Below are 18,977 nucleotides of genomic sequence, written 5' to 3'. Positions count from 1 at the left end.
CATTGCACTGCACTGCAACTGCACACTTTAGCGTTGGCGTCGATCGATTTTCAGGGTCCAAAATCCACGCCACAGTCTGCCGTTCGCGACCGCATCCGTGCGACGCGCCGCCCTGTCAACTCACATCGGACGGAGCTGGGCTTGCGCATCTAAACCTCACAGGCACTGTTGCGTACAACTTCGGTCGCTTCTCAATCACAAGGTTCTATTACCTACTACGTTTTTATCGCACGAGCACGAACAACCTTCCAAATACCGTGGGCCTACTGCATCAGAGCTTGGCACCATCTTTGGCCCGAATGTCAAAGTTGAGCCTCGGGAAAGTAGCCAACAACGCCTTGCCACCCTGAGCCTCGATCTTGATCGTGACGCTCTTGCTGTCGAGCCCCACCAGCTTTCCCTCCTGAGGCACCCTGCCCGTGTCCACGGGGGTGACGCTCACCTTCTGACCCTTCTCTCCACTGATCCAGCCGGCCTTGACGAGCGGGTCATCCTTCTTGACGTGCAACTGACCCTCCTTCTCCGCGTTCTCCGACGACTGCTGCAAGATCACCAGCGCCGCCTCCTCTGGCTTCAACTTGACCGGCTTGACCTTCTTTCCCGCTAGATACGCTCTCACCGCAGCCAGCCATTCCAGCGTTCGTGGGAAGGGGAACTTGCTCCAATCGTCACCTCCACCTTTCTTCGGAGCAGGCAGCAGATCCTTTCCTGTCCTCAGCTGGGTCTGCACCCAGTTCAACGGCGTAAACAGGCTCAGATCCAGATACTGAACCTCGTCGCCAAACAAGAACTTCTTCCCACCTTCCTTCAAGTGACTCTCGATCGCCTCCAAATTCGCCGTCAACTGACTCCTTACAAACGGAACTCTCGCCTTCATCGATTCCGAATCGAAACTCGATCCGGGCATGAAACTCTTCCTGTCCTTGACGAACGCTTCGTTCAAGGGTGCATTGTAGAGATGTCCTGCACCGAGTCGAAAGATGGACGATTCCGCCCAGTTGACAGCCAGTTGCATTTGAAGCGCGGGGAAGTGCTGGAGGAGCGGTCTCTTCGACGTCGGTCCAAAGGCCGTTTCGAGAGCGAGGGATGCTGCAGTGGTGTCGATGTATGCTTGACCGTCGACAAACACTACAGGGATACGTCGATACGTGATGCCGAGCAGCTGGGAGAGTTGTGGTCGTGGCATGACGGGTGGTACATCGACCAACGTCCATTCCACTCCATAGTGATCGAGTAGGAACGTGATCTTCTGGTAGAAGGGAGATGCCGGGTAACCGTACACGATCACCCGGTTGTTCGATTGAGGAGAGACCATCTTGTGAACGAATGGCAACTCTGACTGATGTGTGTGTTGAGATTGTGGTGGTGGTGGACAACGAGATGGGGAGGGGAGGGGGATCTTGCAGCACCAGGCAAGGCGGGGCAAGCGTGGCAAGTAACCGGCCGGCCACCAAAGCTTCCGGTCTTTCGGCAATTGCGATTGCGCCTTGCTAGCGTCAAAATTCAAAAGCCGAGTTGAAGCAGCCATTATTCATCGCCGAGTCTTCATCGCGATTTTTTCGGTTTTCATTTTGATGACAATCGGCGATGCGATGCTACTTGCTGCTGCTTCCTCTGATACTTGCTTTGCAGCGAGAGTGATGCACGTCTGCAAGGGAGATCGAGAAGCTCAGGGAAGCAATGAGTCGCCTTTCGCATTGGTATGTTCCTGAAGGTAGGCATTGGTGAAGACTTCATTGATTCAAAAGGTACAAGTACAATGCGAGGCTGCGCGAGGAGGTGATCCTGAGCAGAATCACAGAGAGTGAAGGCTGGAACGAGTTTCGCCTCGAAGCAGGCAGGCCGGATTCTTTACCTCGCTGCTGTCGAAGTGATCATGCCGGTCAGTGCGCCGCAGCAAGTATTATGCTGGCGATGTCGATCAACAATGTAAGTGCGAGGACCGCATGCAGCGCAGACGCAAGAGGAAGGCGATATTGATAGCATCACGCCTCGTCTGCGATCTTGTGGAAAGCCTTCAGATCCGCCAGCTCGGCCTCCCTTCTCGCCAGATCCGCCTTCGCTGCCAGTCTTGCGGGCATATGGTACAATACGACGATGTATCGTTCGTTGAGGTGGAACCCGTTCAGGTTGTCCAGAGCACGTTTTGCGTCTGCCATCTCCTCGTACACGACGTATGCAGTTCCTTTCGTACCCGTGGCATCGCCGAGTCGGATCTGACGGATGGCTCCGTAGCGGCCAAACACTTGGTAGAGATCGGCACCGGTGGTGTTGTAGTTGAGGTTCTTGACAAACAGGATTCGACTGTGCTGGCGAGCAGCGCCGATGGAAGAGTGGCTAGCCATGCCGTGTCGACATGGATCTCCTCCAGAGCAACCGACTTGGCCGCGAGGAGGGAGTGATGTTGATGGTAGAGCAGTGAGGTTGAGGTGAGCCGAGCGGTAAAAGTGCGCAGCAGCACGAGGATGATCTTGAGAAACGGAAGAGGAGCAGTCATCCGACTTCCGCAAAATGCAAAATCGCCGATGCTGGGGCGCGCCAACGGTCCGATCTTCCTTTCGACCTATGACCCATCAATGCCTCTTTCACGTCTTGCTTACAATAAGAGTGTAGTCACTTCATGGATGTTGAGCAGAACGGGGATGTCCCTCGTCAAGAGTGGGGTGAAAAGCTACCTGACCTGAAATGTCGCGCTGCTCAGGCTCTGTTGGCGTCGACCAGAGGGTCGGAGTGTTGATAGCCCCTTGCAGATCATCGTTGCCACGACAGGGCGGAGAACAAATTGCATCTCTGCGCCCTCTGCTGCTCTCACTGCCTTCACATGGACGTCTCTCACGGACTCAGGAGGCTTGCGACAGGATCGGCGGACTTTCGTGAATGGCAGCAGGCTTCGTGTTCCTGAGAATATCAATTCACCGTGCTGTAGTCGCTTCCATTGCATTCCAGTGTGCAGCTCTTCTCTTTTTTTGACAGTGGGCGCTGGCCTGCTAAGCGAAGCAGATAGCGATTGCGTTGCAAGAAGGCTCCGTTATCAAGATAAAAAATTTCTAACTAGGAAGCAACACAACTTTTTTTTTCGAGGTGGATTTTTCTCACCTTCGCAAGTGACAGTCCAGATTTTTTTTAGAGTTTCCCACGCCCAAAGCCTTCCTTGCCTGGACTCTTTCGGCGCAGATCATCGGAAGTGCCGTTGCAAGGAGCAAGGAGTGATCCTTTGCTGCCTCTCGTTCTTGCCTTCTCTTCCAAGTTGCCTATCATTCTGTCTCCCCCGGTCATACGAGCTGGCGCCGCCTCCTCGTCTCGAGCAGCCGCAGCAGTAAAAGCGAACGCTGGATTGCTTCTCATCGGTACAGGTAAGTTGAACGAATCCAGGCTGCATCTACAAGCACCTGTCATCCCCTCCTCTGCCCCTTCACAGCAGTCAGCAGCAAAGCGGAACCGCCGAACACAGACTCGAGTGTCTCCATCTGTCTCCAAGGATCTGGTCAGCACACGTCGAAAGACAGTCAGCAATCGTCGGGACGCCTCCGTCGGTGACAATCTCAGCGGTGCATCGTCCACGTTTCATAGCCGCGGAAAGAGCACCCAGAATTCAGCATCGGCTACATTGTGCTTTCATCAGTTGCTGAGGGCGCAAGCACCTGTTGTCACCATTGTGAAGCAACGCTCTCCAGTTCGGCCCACTTCCCGCTTACTGCTCATAGCGAACGACTCACGACACACGCAACAGTCCGCCTCGAACGCAACACCCAAGCTCTGAGACAAGCGACTGTACCACTTCACATCCACGAGGCAGCTTCAACGACGTTCTCGCTTCGGTCGCATACCTGACATCATCGCTTGATCGTCAGCGCGCCACCTCCAGCATCTGGTCACCCATCGAAAGCCGCATTGTCGACGTATATGCTCGATCCTCGCATCGCTCGACTCGTGCCTGCCAACTACCTCACCTCACACTTTCCAACCACCGCCGCTGACTTGTTAACTCCTGTCATGGCCTCCTCTCCCTCCAGAATGCTGTCCGCCTGTTCTTGTTCGCGAACTCTGACAACTGACAAGTCATTTTGGTCCGCGTCTACGACTATACCTTCGATCGCATCAGTCCGTGCAAGCACTCCAAGCCTCGTTTCCTCCGTAGCTACTTCGTCCGCTTCTTCACGCCAAGCGACACCCGGTCTCGCATCCGCTGCACCCTTCCACTCTTCCGTCCAGTCCCACGCCAAGTCGGACACCAGTGGACTCGATCTCCCCCACCTCAATTCGCTTCTTGACAAGCTAGCCCGCCCTGCCTCGCTCTCGTCGGCGTCGACTGCCGAGGCCTTTGCATCACCTCTCGCTTCGTCTTCAGCTCTCCCTTTGACTCCTCGCCTTCGCGGCAAAGGTGCTCTTCGCGAACCCGTCTACGTCCGTTCCGAACGCAAGGCTCAATTCAACTCTCTTCTCGACACGTTTCATCGTGCCACTATCTGCGACTTTGAGCCGAGCTATCTTCTTTCGGCCTCTGATCTCGCCCACGAATTCGACCGACAAGGCAACTTCGCATCGCCCGTACAGCCTAACGACGTACTTCGTGGCGTAGCCAGCAGCATGTCTGAGCCCGTCGTTCAACAACCTGCCCAGTCCGGCTCGCTTCCCAGCGCCGAGAACCCGGGAAAACTGGTCAAGGCATCCGGCATTGCCGAACCATACCAAGATGCCATCAAGGAGGCCATCCAGGCGCGCATCGACCAGGGCAAGTCGAGGCCCAAGCTTGTCGGCATCCTCGCTACTCCCAGTCCGCCGAGCGTAGCCTACGCCGAGTGGACACGCAAGGCGTGCGAGGCAGTCGGCATCGAGTTTGAAATCTGGAAGACGTGGGACGATTCGGTGGAGGTCAAGGAGGAGGATCACAAAGGCTCGGCGCCCGACTTTGATCTCGAGGCCGACGTCGAGGACCTCATCATCGCGGCCAACGCCGACGAGAAGGTGCACGGTATCATGGTGTACTACCCCATCTTCTTTGGTCGTCAGGACACGTACCTTCAGCAGATCGTCGACCCGCGAAAGGACGTCGAGGGTCTCCACTTTAGCTACTGTTGGAACATGTACCATAACGTGCGATGGATCTCGCCTGCCAAGCTCGGCAACGCGCCCGGTACCACGCGCGAGCTTCCCGAGGAGCGCGCCAGCCGTGAAGCGCTCGATGGCGAGCAGGTGCCCCCCGGTATGGCCAAGTCGATCCTGCCTTGCACACCGCTGGCCATGGTCAAATGTCTCGAGGCGATCGGCGTGTATGACCGCGAGCTTCCCTACGGCGATCGCCTGTACGGCAAGACGATCACCGTGATCAACCGATCCGAGGTGGTCGGGCGCCCTCTCGCAGCATTGCTCTCCAACGACGGTGCCAAGGTGTACTCGGTCGACATTGACTCGATCCAAGAGTTCAACAAGCGCGCCGCCGAATCATCGTCTGCACCTCAGGGCCGAGCACGATCCGAGATGGTCAAGAAGGCACGTACTCAGAACACGGCTTCGCAGCTCCGCCCACACCACGTCGTGCGCACCACCAGCATGACGGCCGAAGAGTGCATTCGCGCCTCGGACGTGGTGATTGCCGGTGTGCCCTCGGCCAACTACAAGGTCGAGACCGAGTGGATCAAGCCAGGAGCCGTGTGCGTCAACTTTTCCAGCGAGAAGAACTTCAAGCCGGACGTGAGGACGCGAGCCTCGATGTACCTGCCAGCGATCGGCAAGACGACGATTGCGATGTTGCAGCGAAACTTGCTCCGACTGGTCGAGTACCGCGAGCTTTCTGAAGGCTCGTCGAAGTAGATCGGCTCTGCGGCCCACCTCACTTGATCAAGATACATTCCAAAACTTACTAATAGACATGCTTCGTTCTCCTTTGCCTTGTGTGTCTGCGCTCAGCTTGTGTCATTTCAGGTACCCGCTGTTGCAGGTCGGAGAGGGCAACATAGGACCACACGGTGTCGAGAGAGACGCTGGCGACACCGAAGCTGGTGTCTCGTGCGGCACAAAGCAAATTTAGTTGGAAAGCTTTGACCAGAGATGCTCAACGCGTAGAGAGTCGGCAGTAATGGAAGTCTTCGCAGTGAGAGACGCGTTCGCGGTTTCGAAAGCAGCCGGCCGGAAAGAATTTGTGCGTTGCCTTATGTGACGTTTTGGAGTTGCAAAGCATTGACGGACCGTGTGAATTGGGCCTGCTCTCCTGTCAGTCCAGTCAGCGTGCCGGAAGCTCCTCGAGAAGCTCATTCCGACGTGGGAAGCTCGCTCTCCTCCTCGAGCGCGCGTTCCTTTGCTATCGCGTGACAGCCAAGTGCTGAGCTGAAATCAGCTTGATTCGCAATCACCGCTTTTCCCTCTCCACCATCATCCTCCTCTTCTCTCGCATTATCCGTCACCTTCTTTCATCCCACCATCCTTTCACCGCAACCCTCCTTTCATCTGTGCCTTGGTCAGAGCCGTCATACGTTCGCGCTCGGCGTTTCTTTTTCATTGTCACCGCCGTCGCTCACTGTCAATCTTTGCACTCATCACCAGTTGACCTCGGCTGCCACCTCCCGCTCACTCATTCCTTACGCACGCACCACAAAGACCGTCGTTCAGAAGAATCAACACTTTCTGCACCGAGCAGAATCCTTTGGACGCGCACACTCGCTGACCATCACCTCGAAGGGAATCGATAGCGTGACCTGGACCTCAGTGGTCATCTCCTGCTCGCACCGTCCGAAAGCACTCTACAAACCGTCGTTCTGCCCGTCATGTCTGACGTTCCCAACGGTGCCAACGGCCACCTCAAGCCCTCCGCCTTGCCTCCAGCGATGCGCGATGCCAAGAACTGGGAGGACCAGGACAAGCTCTCCGACTACATTCCCGGATCAGGCGACCTAAGCCGTGCTCCAACAGCTTCGGCTTCCGTCTCGAGAGCACAGACACCACCCAACAAGCGACCTGCCGACTCCGACGACGAAGATGCCGACGAGCTCGACGACGATGGTGACGTCTCCATGGCTTCCCCCTCCAAGACGCCTCGACAGCTCGAGAAGGAGCGCGAAAAGACGGAACGCGCCGCGGCACGCAAGCAGGAGAAGGCGGTCAAGGCTGCTCAGAATGAAACGCTCGCCAGCACGCGCGAAGAGATGAACAAATCCAAGCTCGCAGACAGCATGAAGCGTTTCTCGTACCTCCTCGGTCAGACAGAACTCTTCCAGCACTTTATCGACCTCAAAAAGGAGCGCGACGAGGACTTCCGTCAGCTGCTCGAACAGTCGCAGCAGACCAACTCGAAGAAGTCCAAAAAGGGCGGAGACAACCGTCGCAGAAAGACAGAAAAGGAGGAGGACGAGGAGCTCCTCAAGGAAGGCGACGAGGACGAAGAGGAGACGTTCGTTTTCGACGAATCCCCCGCGTACGTCAAAGGTGGCAAGATGCGAGACTATCAGGTGCAGGGTCTCAACTGGATGATTTCGCTCTACCACAACGGTATCAACGGTATCCTCGCCGACGAGATGGGTCTTGGCAAGACGCTCCAGACCATCTCCTTCCTCGGCTATCTCCGCGACTTCCGCAACACGCCTGGATTCCACCTCGTCGTCGTGCCCAAGTCGACGCTTGACAACTGGTACCGCGAATTCCACCGTTGGGTGCCCGGCTTCAACGTTGTCACACTCAAAGGTTCGCGCGAAGAACGTGAAAAGGTCATCCAGGACCACCTTCTGCCGCAAGACTTTGACGTGCTCATCACCACCTACGAGATGTGTCTGCGCGAAAAAAGCGCGCTCAAGAAGCTCTCGTGGGAGTACATTGTCATCGACGAGGCGCACAGGATCAAGAACGTCGACTCGATGCTGTCCCAGATCGTGCGTGCCTTCAATTCGCGTTCGCGCCTCCTGATCACGGGTACACCGCTGCAGAATAACCTGATGGAGTTGTGGTCGTTGCTCAACTTCCTCCTTCCCGACGTCTTTAGCAACTCGGAGGACTTCGAGTCTTGGTTCAAGGACAAGGGCGACGAGAACCAGGATCAAGTCGTCCAACAGCTGCACAAGGTGCTTCGACCCTTCCTGCTGCGTCGTGTCAAGGCCGACGTCGAAAAGTCGCTACTCCCCAAGAAGGAGATTAACATCTTCGTCGGCTTGACCGAGATGCAGCGCAAGTGGTACAAGAGCATCCTCGAAAAGGACATTGACGCCGTCAATGGAGGTGTCGGCAAGAAGGAAGGCAAGACTCGTCTGCTCAACATCGTGATGCAACTGCGCAAGTGCTGCAACCACCCGTACCTCTTCGATGGCGCCGAGCCCGGTCCGCCTTTCACCACGGATGAGCACCTGGTCGACAATTCGGGCAAGATGGTCATCCTCGACAGATTGCTGCACAAGATGAAGGAGAAAGGGTCGCGCGTGCTCATCTTCAGTCAGATGAGCCGTGTGCTCGACATCCTCGAGGACTATTGTCTGTTCCGCGAGTACCAGTACTGCCGAATCGACGGTGGTACGGCGCACGAAGACCGTATCGCTGCCATCGACGAGTACAACAAGCCTGGATCCGAAAAGTTTGTGTTTTTGCTCACCACCCGAGCCGGCGGGTTGGGCATCAACCTCACCACAGCGGACATCGTCGTGCTCTTCGATTCGGACTGGAACCCGCAGGCTGATCTGCAGGCCATGGACCGAGCTCACCGAATCGGTCAAACCAAGCAGGTCTACGTCTTCCGTTTCGTCACGGAGCACGCCATCGAAGAGCGAATCCTCGACCGAGCCGCGCAGAAGCTTCGTCTCGACCAACTCGTCATCCAACAGGGACGAGCGCAGCAAGCGGCCAAAGCGGCTCAATCCAAGGACGATTTAGTCGACATGATCCAGCACGGCGCCGAGAAGATCATCTCTTCCAAAGAGGACATGTCGATCAACGAGGATATTGACGAGATCATCTCGCGCGGCGAAGAGAGGACGCAGGCGATCCAAGCCAAATACCAAGGGCTCAACCTGGACGACCTGAACAACTTCAAGTCGGACACCGTATACAACTGGGAAGGAAACGACTTTTCGGAACGCAAGCCCATCGGACAGCTCTGGATCGAGCCCAGCAAGCGCGAACGCAAAGCCAACTACTCCATCGACAACTACTACCGAGACGCCATGCGGGTGGGTCCCAAACCTACGCAGCCGAAAGCCCCGCGTGCTCCCAAGCAGATCAACATTAACGACTTCCAGTTCTATCCGGCTAGGTTGGTCGAGCTGCAGGAGAGGGAGACGGCCGCCTATCAGCGATCCATCGGATATCGCGTTCCTGCCAAGGAGGCAGGTGATGGTCAGACGGCAGAAGAGGCTGAGCAGGAGAGGAAGGAGGAGCAAGAATTCATCGATACAGCCGAAGGTCTCACCGAGGAGGAAGTCGAGGAGAAGGAGAGCCTTGCACAGGAAGGGTTCGGAAACTGGAACAGGCGAGAGTTCCAGATCTTTGTCCGCGGTTGCGAGAGGTACGGACGCAAAGCGTTCGCTCTCATCGCTGCCGACATGCCGGACCTCAGCAAAACCGAGAAAGAAGTTCGCGAGTACTCGCGCGTGTTTTGGGATCGAATCGATGAACTCGCTGACTCGTCGAAGCTCATTGCGAGGATTGAAGAGGGCGAATCGAAGCTCATCAAGCAGCAGCACCAGGAGTCGGTGTTGCGGAAAAAGGTTTCGGCGTACCGTAGTCCTCTGCTGCAGATGAAGGTCGTGTACGGGCAGAACAAGGGCAAATCGTACTCCGAGGAGGAAGATCGATTCCTCCTGGTCAAGTTGGCAGAGTACGGGTTGGGAGAGGCGAGCGAAACATACGACAAGATCAAGAAGGACGTCATGGGCTGGCCAGGATTCCGATTCGACTGGTTCATCAAGAGCCGAACTCCGCAGGAGCTGGGTAGGAGGTGCAACACACTGCTGCTGTTGGTGCTCAAGGAGATGGGCGAGGAGGAAGGGCCGAGTGCGGGAGGTGGAGCCAAGAAGAGGAAGAGCGGCGTCGGCGTCGGCGAGGGCAGTCAGGCCGGGAGCAGTAGAGGTGGTACGCCGATGGCGACCGGTGGAGCGAGCAAGAAGAAGAAGAAGTGAGTGGATGCACATGGAGCTGTGGTTTCTTTTCGTTTTTCGTTGTGCAATTGGATGATCTTCAGGTTTCATTGCTTGTTTGTGTGTCATGCGAGATGTGATGTGAGACGACAAAGGCTTTTGATCGAAAGGCGTTTCCGGTCCACCTCGTGTTGCTCACGGTACGAACCCGATCAACCTCCTCACCTCGTCCTCCCTGCACCGCTCCACCCTATCCATCAACAGCAACACCGTCGCCGCCCTCGCCACCACCCTCCCCTGCAGCCCACCCATCTTCCCCTCTCCCTGCAAACTCGTAAACACGCCCTGCGTAAACTCCAACATCGTCCTCAGCCGATCCACGCTCTGTCGATCCTGCGTCAAGATGCGCGTCTCTCCTGCATCGAGGATTCGATCGAGCAAGACGGCCAGTAGCGAGAGGAGGGAAGCTGTTTGGACGGAGATCGATGGGTCGATCGATGCTGGGAGGAGCTCGAGGAGGAGGGGTGAGGCTTGGGTGAGGGTGGTGGGTGGGGAGAGGGAGAGGAGGAGGGTGAGGGTGTCGAGGAGGAGGGCGAAGGTGGACGGTTGGAAGAGGGAAGTTGTTCCTGCGCCGCGGTATGCTTGGGTTGAGAGGGAGGCGTGGTGGGATTGGTAGGCGAGCAGACGGTTGAGCAGAGGGAAGAGGAATACTGGTCCTGCTATCCGCATCCATTCACCTGCCCCTCGTCCTTGGCTCGCCTTCGCTCCGCTGGACGCATCGTACACCTCGACCAACCTACTACGGCTCGTATTGACGGTCAAACTCTTCTCCCGCCTTATCTGCGCCACCCCCTCCTCTCCAACTTCTCTCGCCTTCTCCACAACCTCCGAAACAACCCTATCCACCTTGCCCACCACTCCACTCTCCTGTCCTCCTGCTCCCGCCAACCTCATCGCCCCCTCTCCAACCGCACACCACATCGCCCCCCTCTGCACATCGCTCCACTGCGCACTGAAACACTGCTCCGTCAACACGCCCACCACCGCCCTCGGTTCCGCCACCACCAACTCGATCAACCCACCCCTCCTCATCGCTTCAAATCCCTTGATGCCGAAATTGTCGTGCAGAGCGAGCAAGCTGAGCGTCAGATCTACCGCGTTCTCCGCGACCTCCGCTCCGAACACCGACGTCTGCGATTTACGCCGGATGAGCGCCGAGGCGTGGTGCAGGGCGAGGCGGATGGAAGCGCGCGTGGAGGAGCGGAGGAGCGGGGAGAGTTGGGAGATGTAGATGGGAGGAGGCGTTTTGGTGGTGAATTGCGGTGCGTGCGATTCGGGATCGGCGGTGAAGTCGGATGGGTCGGAGGAGCGTTTGGAGGGACGAGAGGTGGAGGAGGTGAGAGGAGAGGAGGCAAGGATGTTGGAGGCTTCGTCGGTGGATAACCCGCTGAGAGAGGCGGCGATGCGGTGGATCGAGTTGGGATCCTGCGTATCAGGGACGGCGTCGCTGTCCGAGTCTTCGGAGGAGCTTTCGGAGGAGGAAGCCGAGGATGTCGAGTGGGTTCGATGTCGAGAGGTGGTTTGGGGGTCGGAGAACATCTGCAAGCGAGGCGTGGCCGTGCTCGACCGCGTTGGCTGCACGTCTTGCGGATCGTCACCACCGTCGTCGTCACTGTCGAGCATGGTGATCAATGGCCTTGAAGGCTTCCTGCTGTCACCTTTGCTTTCACGAGAAGGCGGATCTACCTTCACAGGCAACCTTCGCGTGGTCGCTTTCGACTTTCTCGCCTTCACCACCTCACCCTTCACCTCCTTCTCTTTCTCTGCCTTGACCTCCACTCTCACACCCAACGCCCTCACCGCCTCCTCAAATCCCCTCCTCCTCCCCTCTACTTTCGCATCGAACATCCTCCACCCATCACATAAACACCTCAACACTCTCGCCTCCTCCCTCCCCTCTCCCCTCCCATCCCACAAGCCCCTCCCGAAATCCAACACCTTCCCACCTGCCTCTGACACCGTCTGCCCACTCAACAGCTCCGCTACCAGCATCCCGAGCCTTCGTATCGTCGCGTCCGAGTGCTCGAGATGCGCAGATACACCGTTCAACACCGTAGGAGATCGAGCGATGGCGAAAAGTCTATCCGCGCCCTCATCCTCGCTCTGCGAGCCGGAGACGCTGGAGAGGAGACACACGATGAGCGTCGCCAGAAAAGTCTCGTGCTGCAGGAGGGATCGTTTGATGCGAATGGGGTCGGCCCACATGGAGAGGGTCGTTTCGAGACAGCTGAGCAGCGTTGTTTTCGAGGAAGAGGTGGAAAGGTGGTGTGTCCAGGCGCGGGCGAGCAGCGGTGAATGTTGGGTTGGGGAGCGCAGTGCGATGGTTTCGAAGGTCGAGATAGTCTGGGAGGCCATGTCGTCGTGTGTGTCAGAGTGTGAATCGGAGTCGGATCCTTGACCGTCGCTAGAGGCGCTGCTGAGAAGGGTGGAGAGGATCGTCGTGATCGCAGCGATCTTCTCCGTCGACGCTTCGCCCAAGAACGCTTTACCCTCCATTCCGACCTTTCCCCTCTCCTGGACAGATACCAGCTCCACACCGCCATCCTTGACCAAGTGCTCCAACGTGTCTATCAGCGCCGAGTCGAGTTTGTTCCTCAATACCCTCCCCAGCCTGCGCCTGATTACACTCCATCTCGCCGCCGCCCTTGGGTGCACCAAAGAATGCTCCAGAAACGCCCTCCAAAACCCCCTGCCCTCCGCGTCAACCGCCCTCCCTACATACCCCAACCTATCCAGCCTCACCAACACATCCCTCACCCTCCTTGCCCCTCCCCCTTTCCCGCCCAACCACTCCACCACCCCCCTCACCAGCACCTCTTCCACCCACACCCTCCACCGCAACCCCGTCTGCCCCCTCCCCGCGTTCGCCAGTCGATCCGTCACCCCCGTGATCAACCTTAACGTCTCCTTCCACATCACATCGCCTCTCGCCGCGTTCCGTTCCTCCTCCGCAACCACAATAAGCGCATTGAGCGAGAGCTTCTTCAGCGCCGAACTGCAGACCCTCTCTACCTGCTCCAGCGTTACCGGATGCAGTCGGTCGGTAGAAGAGAGGATGCGTGTGATTGACCGTAACGTGCACTGTTGTACGAGACCTTGCGTCTTTAGCTCTACCTGGGGGAGGAAGAAGCAGAGGTCGAGCAGGTCCTCAGGAAGGCTGGGAAAGTCGACGACGATGCGAGAGAGGAGTGCGGTTTGAGCCGATTCGATCAGGAGTACGTTCACTTGTCCCGCCGAGGTTGAAGTGGAAGTCAAAGCTGCCGCATCACTTGAAGACGATGCAGCAGCGCTCGCATAGCGCATAAGTGTTGGTGGAAGGATTCCCGAACCGAAAAGTGCAACGAACGGTGCAACGAACGCCGTCAACACCTCTTCCACCGTCTCGAACCGTCTCGACCCCTCCAGAATCGCTTCAAACTCTCGTCGCATTCGACGTCCCTCCTCGTCGATCATCTTGCCGACACCTTTCCCTCGTAAACGAAATGCAAAGAATCCCCTGGCTGCTATATCGAATTTGTGCTTTTCGAATTGTCGTCCATCGTCGGCGTTGAGAGCTCGAGCCAGCACGCTATCAGGTCGAATGCCGAACAAGCTTTGTAGAGATCGAAAGAATGTAGCAACTCTGCCAATGTATCAAGGAAGAAAGTGTCCACAAAGAACCCCACTTTCACCTCCACCACCTCGTGCGGCAAGAAGAGCTTCCCTCCGAATCCCGCGATTTTCTCACACCACCAACTCTCACCCGTTCGAACAGTCTTCCCAACACACCCATCTCATACGAGCCACAACGCTTCAACATCAGAAAGCATGCCAATGAAAACCACATGATTGCTTCAAAATTAACAAACGCACTGCTGCTACTACTAACACATATTGCAAAGGAATGACAAACGTTTTGAAGTCCCGCTGCGCCTTCCCACTCAAGACCAATCCAACACATCGTCCAGATCCAACCCGATCCCCAACCCCATCGGCACATCCGTCGAGACCTGACGGTGCTTGCCCGCGCTAGCACTCGAGATGCTCAACGAGCGGTTGTCCCTGCTGTTCGAGATGGCCTTGTGGAGGCGAGCAGACGAGCCTGTCGTTGACGGCAGACCCAATCCGAGATGGCTGGGTTGACGTTCGTGTCCGCCATATGCGTGCGAAGTGGGATGGTGGTGGTGGTGGTGGTGGTTCATGAAGCGAGGGCTGCTCATGTCGAACGTCGGCGTGCGAGGGAAGGGCGAGGACGAGGGCGGGAAATCGTCGCTCGCGTCGAATCTGCCTCCGGCGCGCATCGAGGACGTGGTGGGCTGACGAGGCTGCAACTCGGGCGTCCTGAGCAGCGAGCTCGACCAGGGCGTGCCGAGTCCGGACGGTTGGCGCGCGCGGACTGCGCGCGTGCTCGAGGTGGGCGATTGCATCTGCCAGGCTCGACTGTTGCTGCCGCTGTAGAACGCTTCGCTGCCGAGGTGGTCCTCGAAGGTGTCACCGTAGCCGCTGCTGTACACCAGGCTGGGCATGCTGGTGGAAGGCTCGGTGCCGAAAGCGCCTGAAAGGAAGTCGCGACCAGGAGTGGAGAGCAGGCCACCGCTGAACGAGTCGACACGCTGGTGGCGACCGCCTGATCGCGAGGGTGTCTGACTGCCCAGGGGCTGAGCACCCGCGCGGTAGGCCCACGCGCTTCCAGATGCGAGCCGCGACGGCGTCGAAAAGAGATCTGCGTGCACGCCCTCGTCGTCCCCGAGACCCAACGAGAGTGGGCCCGAGTGACTTGGCTTGCGTCCGGAAGCGTGACGGCTGGGCGTGCTGACACCGACCATGCGCGGGGGGGTGGTCTGGCGTTCCGACCTCTGATGAGCGCGCGTGGGCTCCCAGTCAGCACGCGAGAAGCCGGCGAGAAGGCTGGGCGTGGTGCTGGCGTCCGTAAAGTCGACGGTGGCTTCGCTCGATCTGGAAGGAGTATCGGGCACGGCTGGTCGAACGCCAGACGAAGCGGTGGTACTCTTGCGAGCCAAGGGCGATCCGGGCTCGTTCATCCTCCAGCCTACACGCTCGGCACGCGAACGTCCCTGGCCCTGGCGCTTGACGGTGCTTCGTCCACCGCGGTCGCCAACGGACAACAGAGGCGGGCTCGGAGCCAGTGCGATCGAAGAAGAGACCGCAACACCGTGGCGGTGAATGGGCGTGCCGCTCGGCAACGTGAAGACGGGCTCTTGACCCGACAGCACAGCCTCGAGCGCCTCGGGTGTGCTGAGATGCGCGTACGACGAGATCGAGGTGGGCATGGAAGAGGCGGGCGACAAGTGTTCCGTGAGCGCGGCCTCGCAGCAGTCGTCGCAGAACCATTCGTCGTCCAGGTCATTGACCGTGTTGACGCCGACACAGGGCAGGTGAAGCCAATGCCTGCATCCGTCGCACTGGACCATGATGATCGAGTCGTCGTCGATGCCGCACTTGCAGCCAAAGATGGCGCTAGTGTTGGAGCGCGCCAACGAGGCGCCTGTCGCGACCGATTTGCGCGTCGAGCTGGCGACAGACGCAGACGACGTCTTTGGCTTGCGACCGCGACGCTTCGTCGGCGTCTCTGCGACGCGCACAAGTTGTTTTGGCTTTCTGCCTCGCTTGGCAGGGGTGGGCGTGCTGGCTGCAGCGTCGACGGCGGCGGCGGCCGAAAGCTGGGCGCGTTGCTGCCTGCGCGCACGGTCGAGCAACGCTTTGGCGACCATAGGGTGGTGACGGAATGCTGCTTCGCCGGAAGGCTCCTTGAGTTCGGTCTCGGCCTCGTCGCTCGACTCGGCTTCGAGCCAGCGCTGGATGCCCTGGCGGCGTTTCTGCTTGAGCTCGTCAATGTGGCGACCAGCAACGGACCAGGGTCCGTCGGGGCAGTCGGGCCAGTCGAGCGTGGGCAGCTTGGTGCTTGAGATAGGGCTGCTGCCGCTGGCACTGCTTCCGCCGAGTCGGGGACGGTAGTGCTTGTCATCGTGCTGCTTGACGGCGTCGACAGGCTCCATTCGCATGAGAGCCATCAAAGCCTTTTGAGCTTCAACGCCAATGTCGTCCGAGTCTCGGTTGGACGAGGTTGTCATCTTCTTGACAGGCGAAACGGGCTCCGAAGCGGGGAACTGCGAAGACAGTGAGAAGCTGGGCGATACACCCGATGGACAAGGTGTACCCGCCGAGGTGGGGTCGGTAGACGAGCCATTTTCGCTTCGTGCTGCCGAGTCTTCCGAGTCGGATCCGCGAAGCAGTGCAGCATCGCGATCGGACGAGGCCGAGAATCGTCTCGACGCAAAATGAGTGGACGTAGGAGGGTGATCCGAGATCTGCTGCGCAAGATCGCGGTGGACTGCAACGCGGCCGAGACCTTGCACCTCGATGGGCACAAGTCTGGCGGTCTGGTCGATGATGGGCGAGTCATCGTTGATGAACGCCGAGAATGGATCGCGCGCATCTGCCGGAACGAGTCCAGTCAACACGGGCTCTGAGACGAAACGCGGCGAGAAACCAGGGGAACTCTTGCTGCGATCTTCCGAGAGGGGCACGGAGCTGATCATGGCGGCGGAAGCCCAGCCAGCGGTATCGACGAGGCTACGCTGCGAAGTGCGCAGCTCGGATGCAAAGGCGGTGGATGCTTTGCGCTTGCTTGGTGAAGCGTCGGGTGCAGAGCTGGTCGAAGGGCGAGACGAGCGAGCCTGGACCTTGGGCAGCGTGTGAGGGACGGAAGCCACTGCGACGGAAGCAGCCGTGGGAGTACGGTCGCCGAGGGGCGATTCCCATCCCATGTGGACATTGCCCACACGCTTTCCGCGACGAGGCGTAGAGAGCACTTTGGCGACCTCGTCGCTCTCGAGATCGGCGAGCGTAGTCTGAGATGAGGACGCGAAGGGGGATGAACGGCCAAAGTCGGGGAGGTCTTTGCTGGAAACAGACGTTCCAAGGCCATAAACAGGAACGGCGTCGTGGTCGGTGGCAGCTCTCGAGTTCATGACAGCGTCCATGATGCTGGCTGTGCTAGAGGTGCGCTTGAAGGAGCCTCGTGCCTTGGAAAGGGTAGAAGATTTCTTGGGCGACGACACGTGTCGCTGCTTCTTCTGAGGCGATGGAGAAGACGTGCGAGATTGCGAAAGGGGCTTGGTTGGTTTGAGATGACCGGCATCTGCAAAGGGAGCCTGGATGTTGACCATGGAGGGCGAGAGTGCGCTCGTCATTTTGCGTTGGGCTGTGAACGATGACATTGGCATCGACGATGGCGACGGCGAGGGAGGGTCGAGGTAGAGGTGTGGCCGAGGCATGACGATGAACGCATCGAGATGAGTGTGGGCCACAGGTCGATATCAAGACGGTGCAAAGTTGAGCGGCGTGATCGGGACAGAAGCAGCGAAGAGGTGACGATGATGATGATGATGAGCACCACGAGCGAGTTGGAGATGGAGTATGCAGGAAGGTAGAGATGGAAAGGAAGGATGGAAGATAGATGTTAGCGGCAGGGTCCAGATATGAAAGGAGTGGTGGCGAGAGCAAAATTTGTCATTGTCGACGGTGAAGACATGTGCGGTGGGTTGACTGCCATCATGAAGCGAATGGGATCTGGCGTCGGACTAGCGTCGGCGCCCCCCGCCGCTCGGCGCAAGAAGACTTTTTCCGCAGCCGAGAGGACCAGGAGAGAAGGAGGGAGGCACAACAACTTACTTTGGAACGAGAGCCAAAATGGAGTCTTGATGATGCAGCGATGCAGCCTCGAAGGGGGATCAGGGGATGGGAACAAGAGGGCGACCAATCGACCAGCGTCAGAAGCCTTGCTTGAGGAGAAGAACCGTCGAACCTTAGCTACAGATTGCCCTTGGCCGTCGTTCCACTTCTGTCTCTGCGAACTTTTTGGCAGTCGGGAAGAGCCTGCCGAGGTAGAAGCTTGAGGGAGGAGGAGAGCAGACGAGGGGAGCCGTGACAATAGAGAGACAAAGGAGCAGAAAGGACCACCGAAGCGATGCAGCGTGACAATATGAAAGGGATCGAGCCGGCAGCTCCGAATTGGGATTGGACTACAAAGGGGAGCCAGAGACGTGATTTGCCAGGGGGATTATAATTGCGGTTGCAGATCGGCAGTCGCGAGCCAAGGTTGATTGGCAGCGAAAATGTGTCACTGTGTGCAGCAGCGAGAGTTCGGCGCTGCGATGCGGTGCGGTGCAAAGCGATTTCGAATTGACCTGCAAATGCGTGATGTGTGCGTTGGCGTGCGTATGGGTTGCGTCGAAAGATAGCCGATTTTGAGAACAGCAATGTGCGTGTCGCTGATGATGACGATGATGTGATGATGTTGGTGCGGCAGACGACGCTAGGCTATGCAGATATTTGCAGGAGGTGAAGAGGGGCGCAAGTGAATGTGAGGCGGTGCCAACCTGTGGAAGAATGCGCCGACGCTGAATGAATGCCCGTAGACGGTGGCAGCAAGAAAGATCTGGACAAGCCGTAAAAGGAAGAAAGAGAGGAGCCTTGGTGTGACGAAACGACGATGATGATGACGACAGTGGTTTGATCGAGGTAGAGGTGGTGGTGATGGTGACGAGGATGGGATGGTTCTGGAAATGGAAAGCGATAGTCAGGAAGGCCGGTGCGATAGCGAGATGCAGCTATGCAGCTCACTCACACTGCGCTGCACTGCTGATTGAGCGGGAAGAAGCCAAAAGCAAGAGCTGCGTAGATGCTCAAACTTGGATAGCGGTACGAGACCCCATACAAAGGGCATGACAGGGCGAATGCAGCCATGCGAATCATAGTCTAAAAGGCCAGACTCCCATTCCTAGACAAGGCAGTCTCGCCTTGGCAAGCGACGAGGAGCACGAGGAGCGGCGGTGATTGCATCTCCTACCACCAATGCGACGCAGG

At 57.9% G+C, this 18,977-nt stretch overlaps 6 protein-coding genes across 6 annotated transcripts; 2 read left to right on the top strand and 4 right to left on the bottom strand.

Annotated features, from left to right (window-relative positions):
- Positions 1 to 271: 271 nt before the first annotated feature.
- Positions 272 to 1,315, bottom strand: PHSY_001717 (hypothetical protein; the record flags this gene model as incomplete). The annotated part of the gene is made up of 1 exon (XM_012332345.1): positions 272 to 1,315. One exon carries the CDS (start codon positions 1,313 to 1,315, stop codon positions 272 to 274), a length of 1,044 nt encoding a protein of 347 aa, XP_012187735.1.
- A 670-nt stretch (positions 1,316 to 1,985) lies between these two features.
- PHSY_001716 (hypothetical protein) lies at positions 1,986 to 2,345 on the bottom strand (the record flags this gene model as incomplete). The annotated part of the gene is made up of 1 exon (XM_012332344.1): positions 1,986 to 2,345. One exon carries the CDS (start codon positions 2,343 to 2,345, stop codon positions 1,986 to 1,988), a length of 360 nt encoding a protein of 119 aa, XP_012187734.1.
- Positions 2,346 to 3,993: 1,648 nt separating this feature from the next.
- On the top strand, positions 3,994 to 5,811 carry PHSY_001715 (hypothetical protein; the record flags this gene model as incomplete). Its single annotated transcript, XM_012332343.1, has 1 exon — positions 3,994 to 5,811. One exon carries the CDS (start codon positions 3,994 to 3,996, stop codon positions 5,809 to 5,811), a length of 1,818 nt encoding a protein of 605 aa, XP_012187733.1.
- A 1,010-nt stretch (positions 5,812 to 6,821) lies between these two features.
- Positions 6,822 to 10,091, top strand: PHSY_001714 (chromatin remodelling complex ATPase chain; the record flags this gene model as incomplete). The annotated part of the gene is made up of 1 exon (XM_012332342.1): positions 6,822 to 10,091. The coding sequence occupies one exon, from the start codon at positions 6,822 to 6,824 to the stop codon at positions 10,089 to 10,091; it is 3,270 nt and encodes a 1,089-aa protein (XP_012187732.1).
- Positions 10,092 to 10,244: 153 nt separating this feature from the next.
- Positions 10,245 to 13,562, bottom strand: PHSY_001713 (hypothetical protein; the record flags this gene model as incomplete). Its single annotated transcript, XM_012332341.1, has 2 exons — positions 10,245 to 12,623; positions 12,918 to 13,562. The coding sequence occupies 2 exons, from the start codon at positions 13,560 to 13,562 to the stop codon at positions 10,245 to 10,247; spliced, it is 3,024 nt and encodes a 1,007-aa protein (XP_012187731.1).
- Positions 13,563 to 14,029: 467 nt separating this feature from the next.
- PHSY_001712 (hypothetical protein) lies at positions 14,030 to 17,329 on the bottom strand (the record flags this gene model as incomplete). The annotated part of the gene is made up of 1 exon (XM_012332340.1): positions 14,030 to 17,329. One exon carries the CDS (start codon positions 17,327 to 17,329, stop codon positions 14,030 to 14,032), a length of 3,300 nt encoding a protein of 1,099 aa, XP_012187730.1.
- Between the last annotated feature and the right edge of the window lie 1,648 nt (positions 17,330 to 18,977).

This window comes from Pseudozyma hubeiensis (assembly GCF_000403515.1).
Source record: "Pseudozyma hubeiensis SY62 DNA, scaffold: PHS19, whole genome shotgun sequence".
Lineage (NCBI taxonomy): Eukaryota > Fungi > Basidiomycota > Ustilaginomycetes > Ustilaginales > Ustilaginaceae > Pseudozyma > Pseudozyma hubeiensis.
The sequence above is the reverse complement of the archived record's forward strand: the minus strand, read 5'-3'. Positions and strand labels throughout refer to the sequence as shown.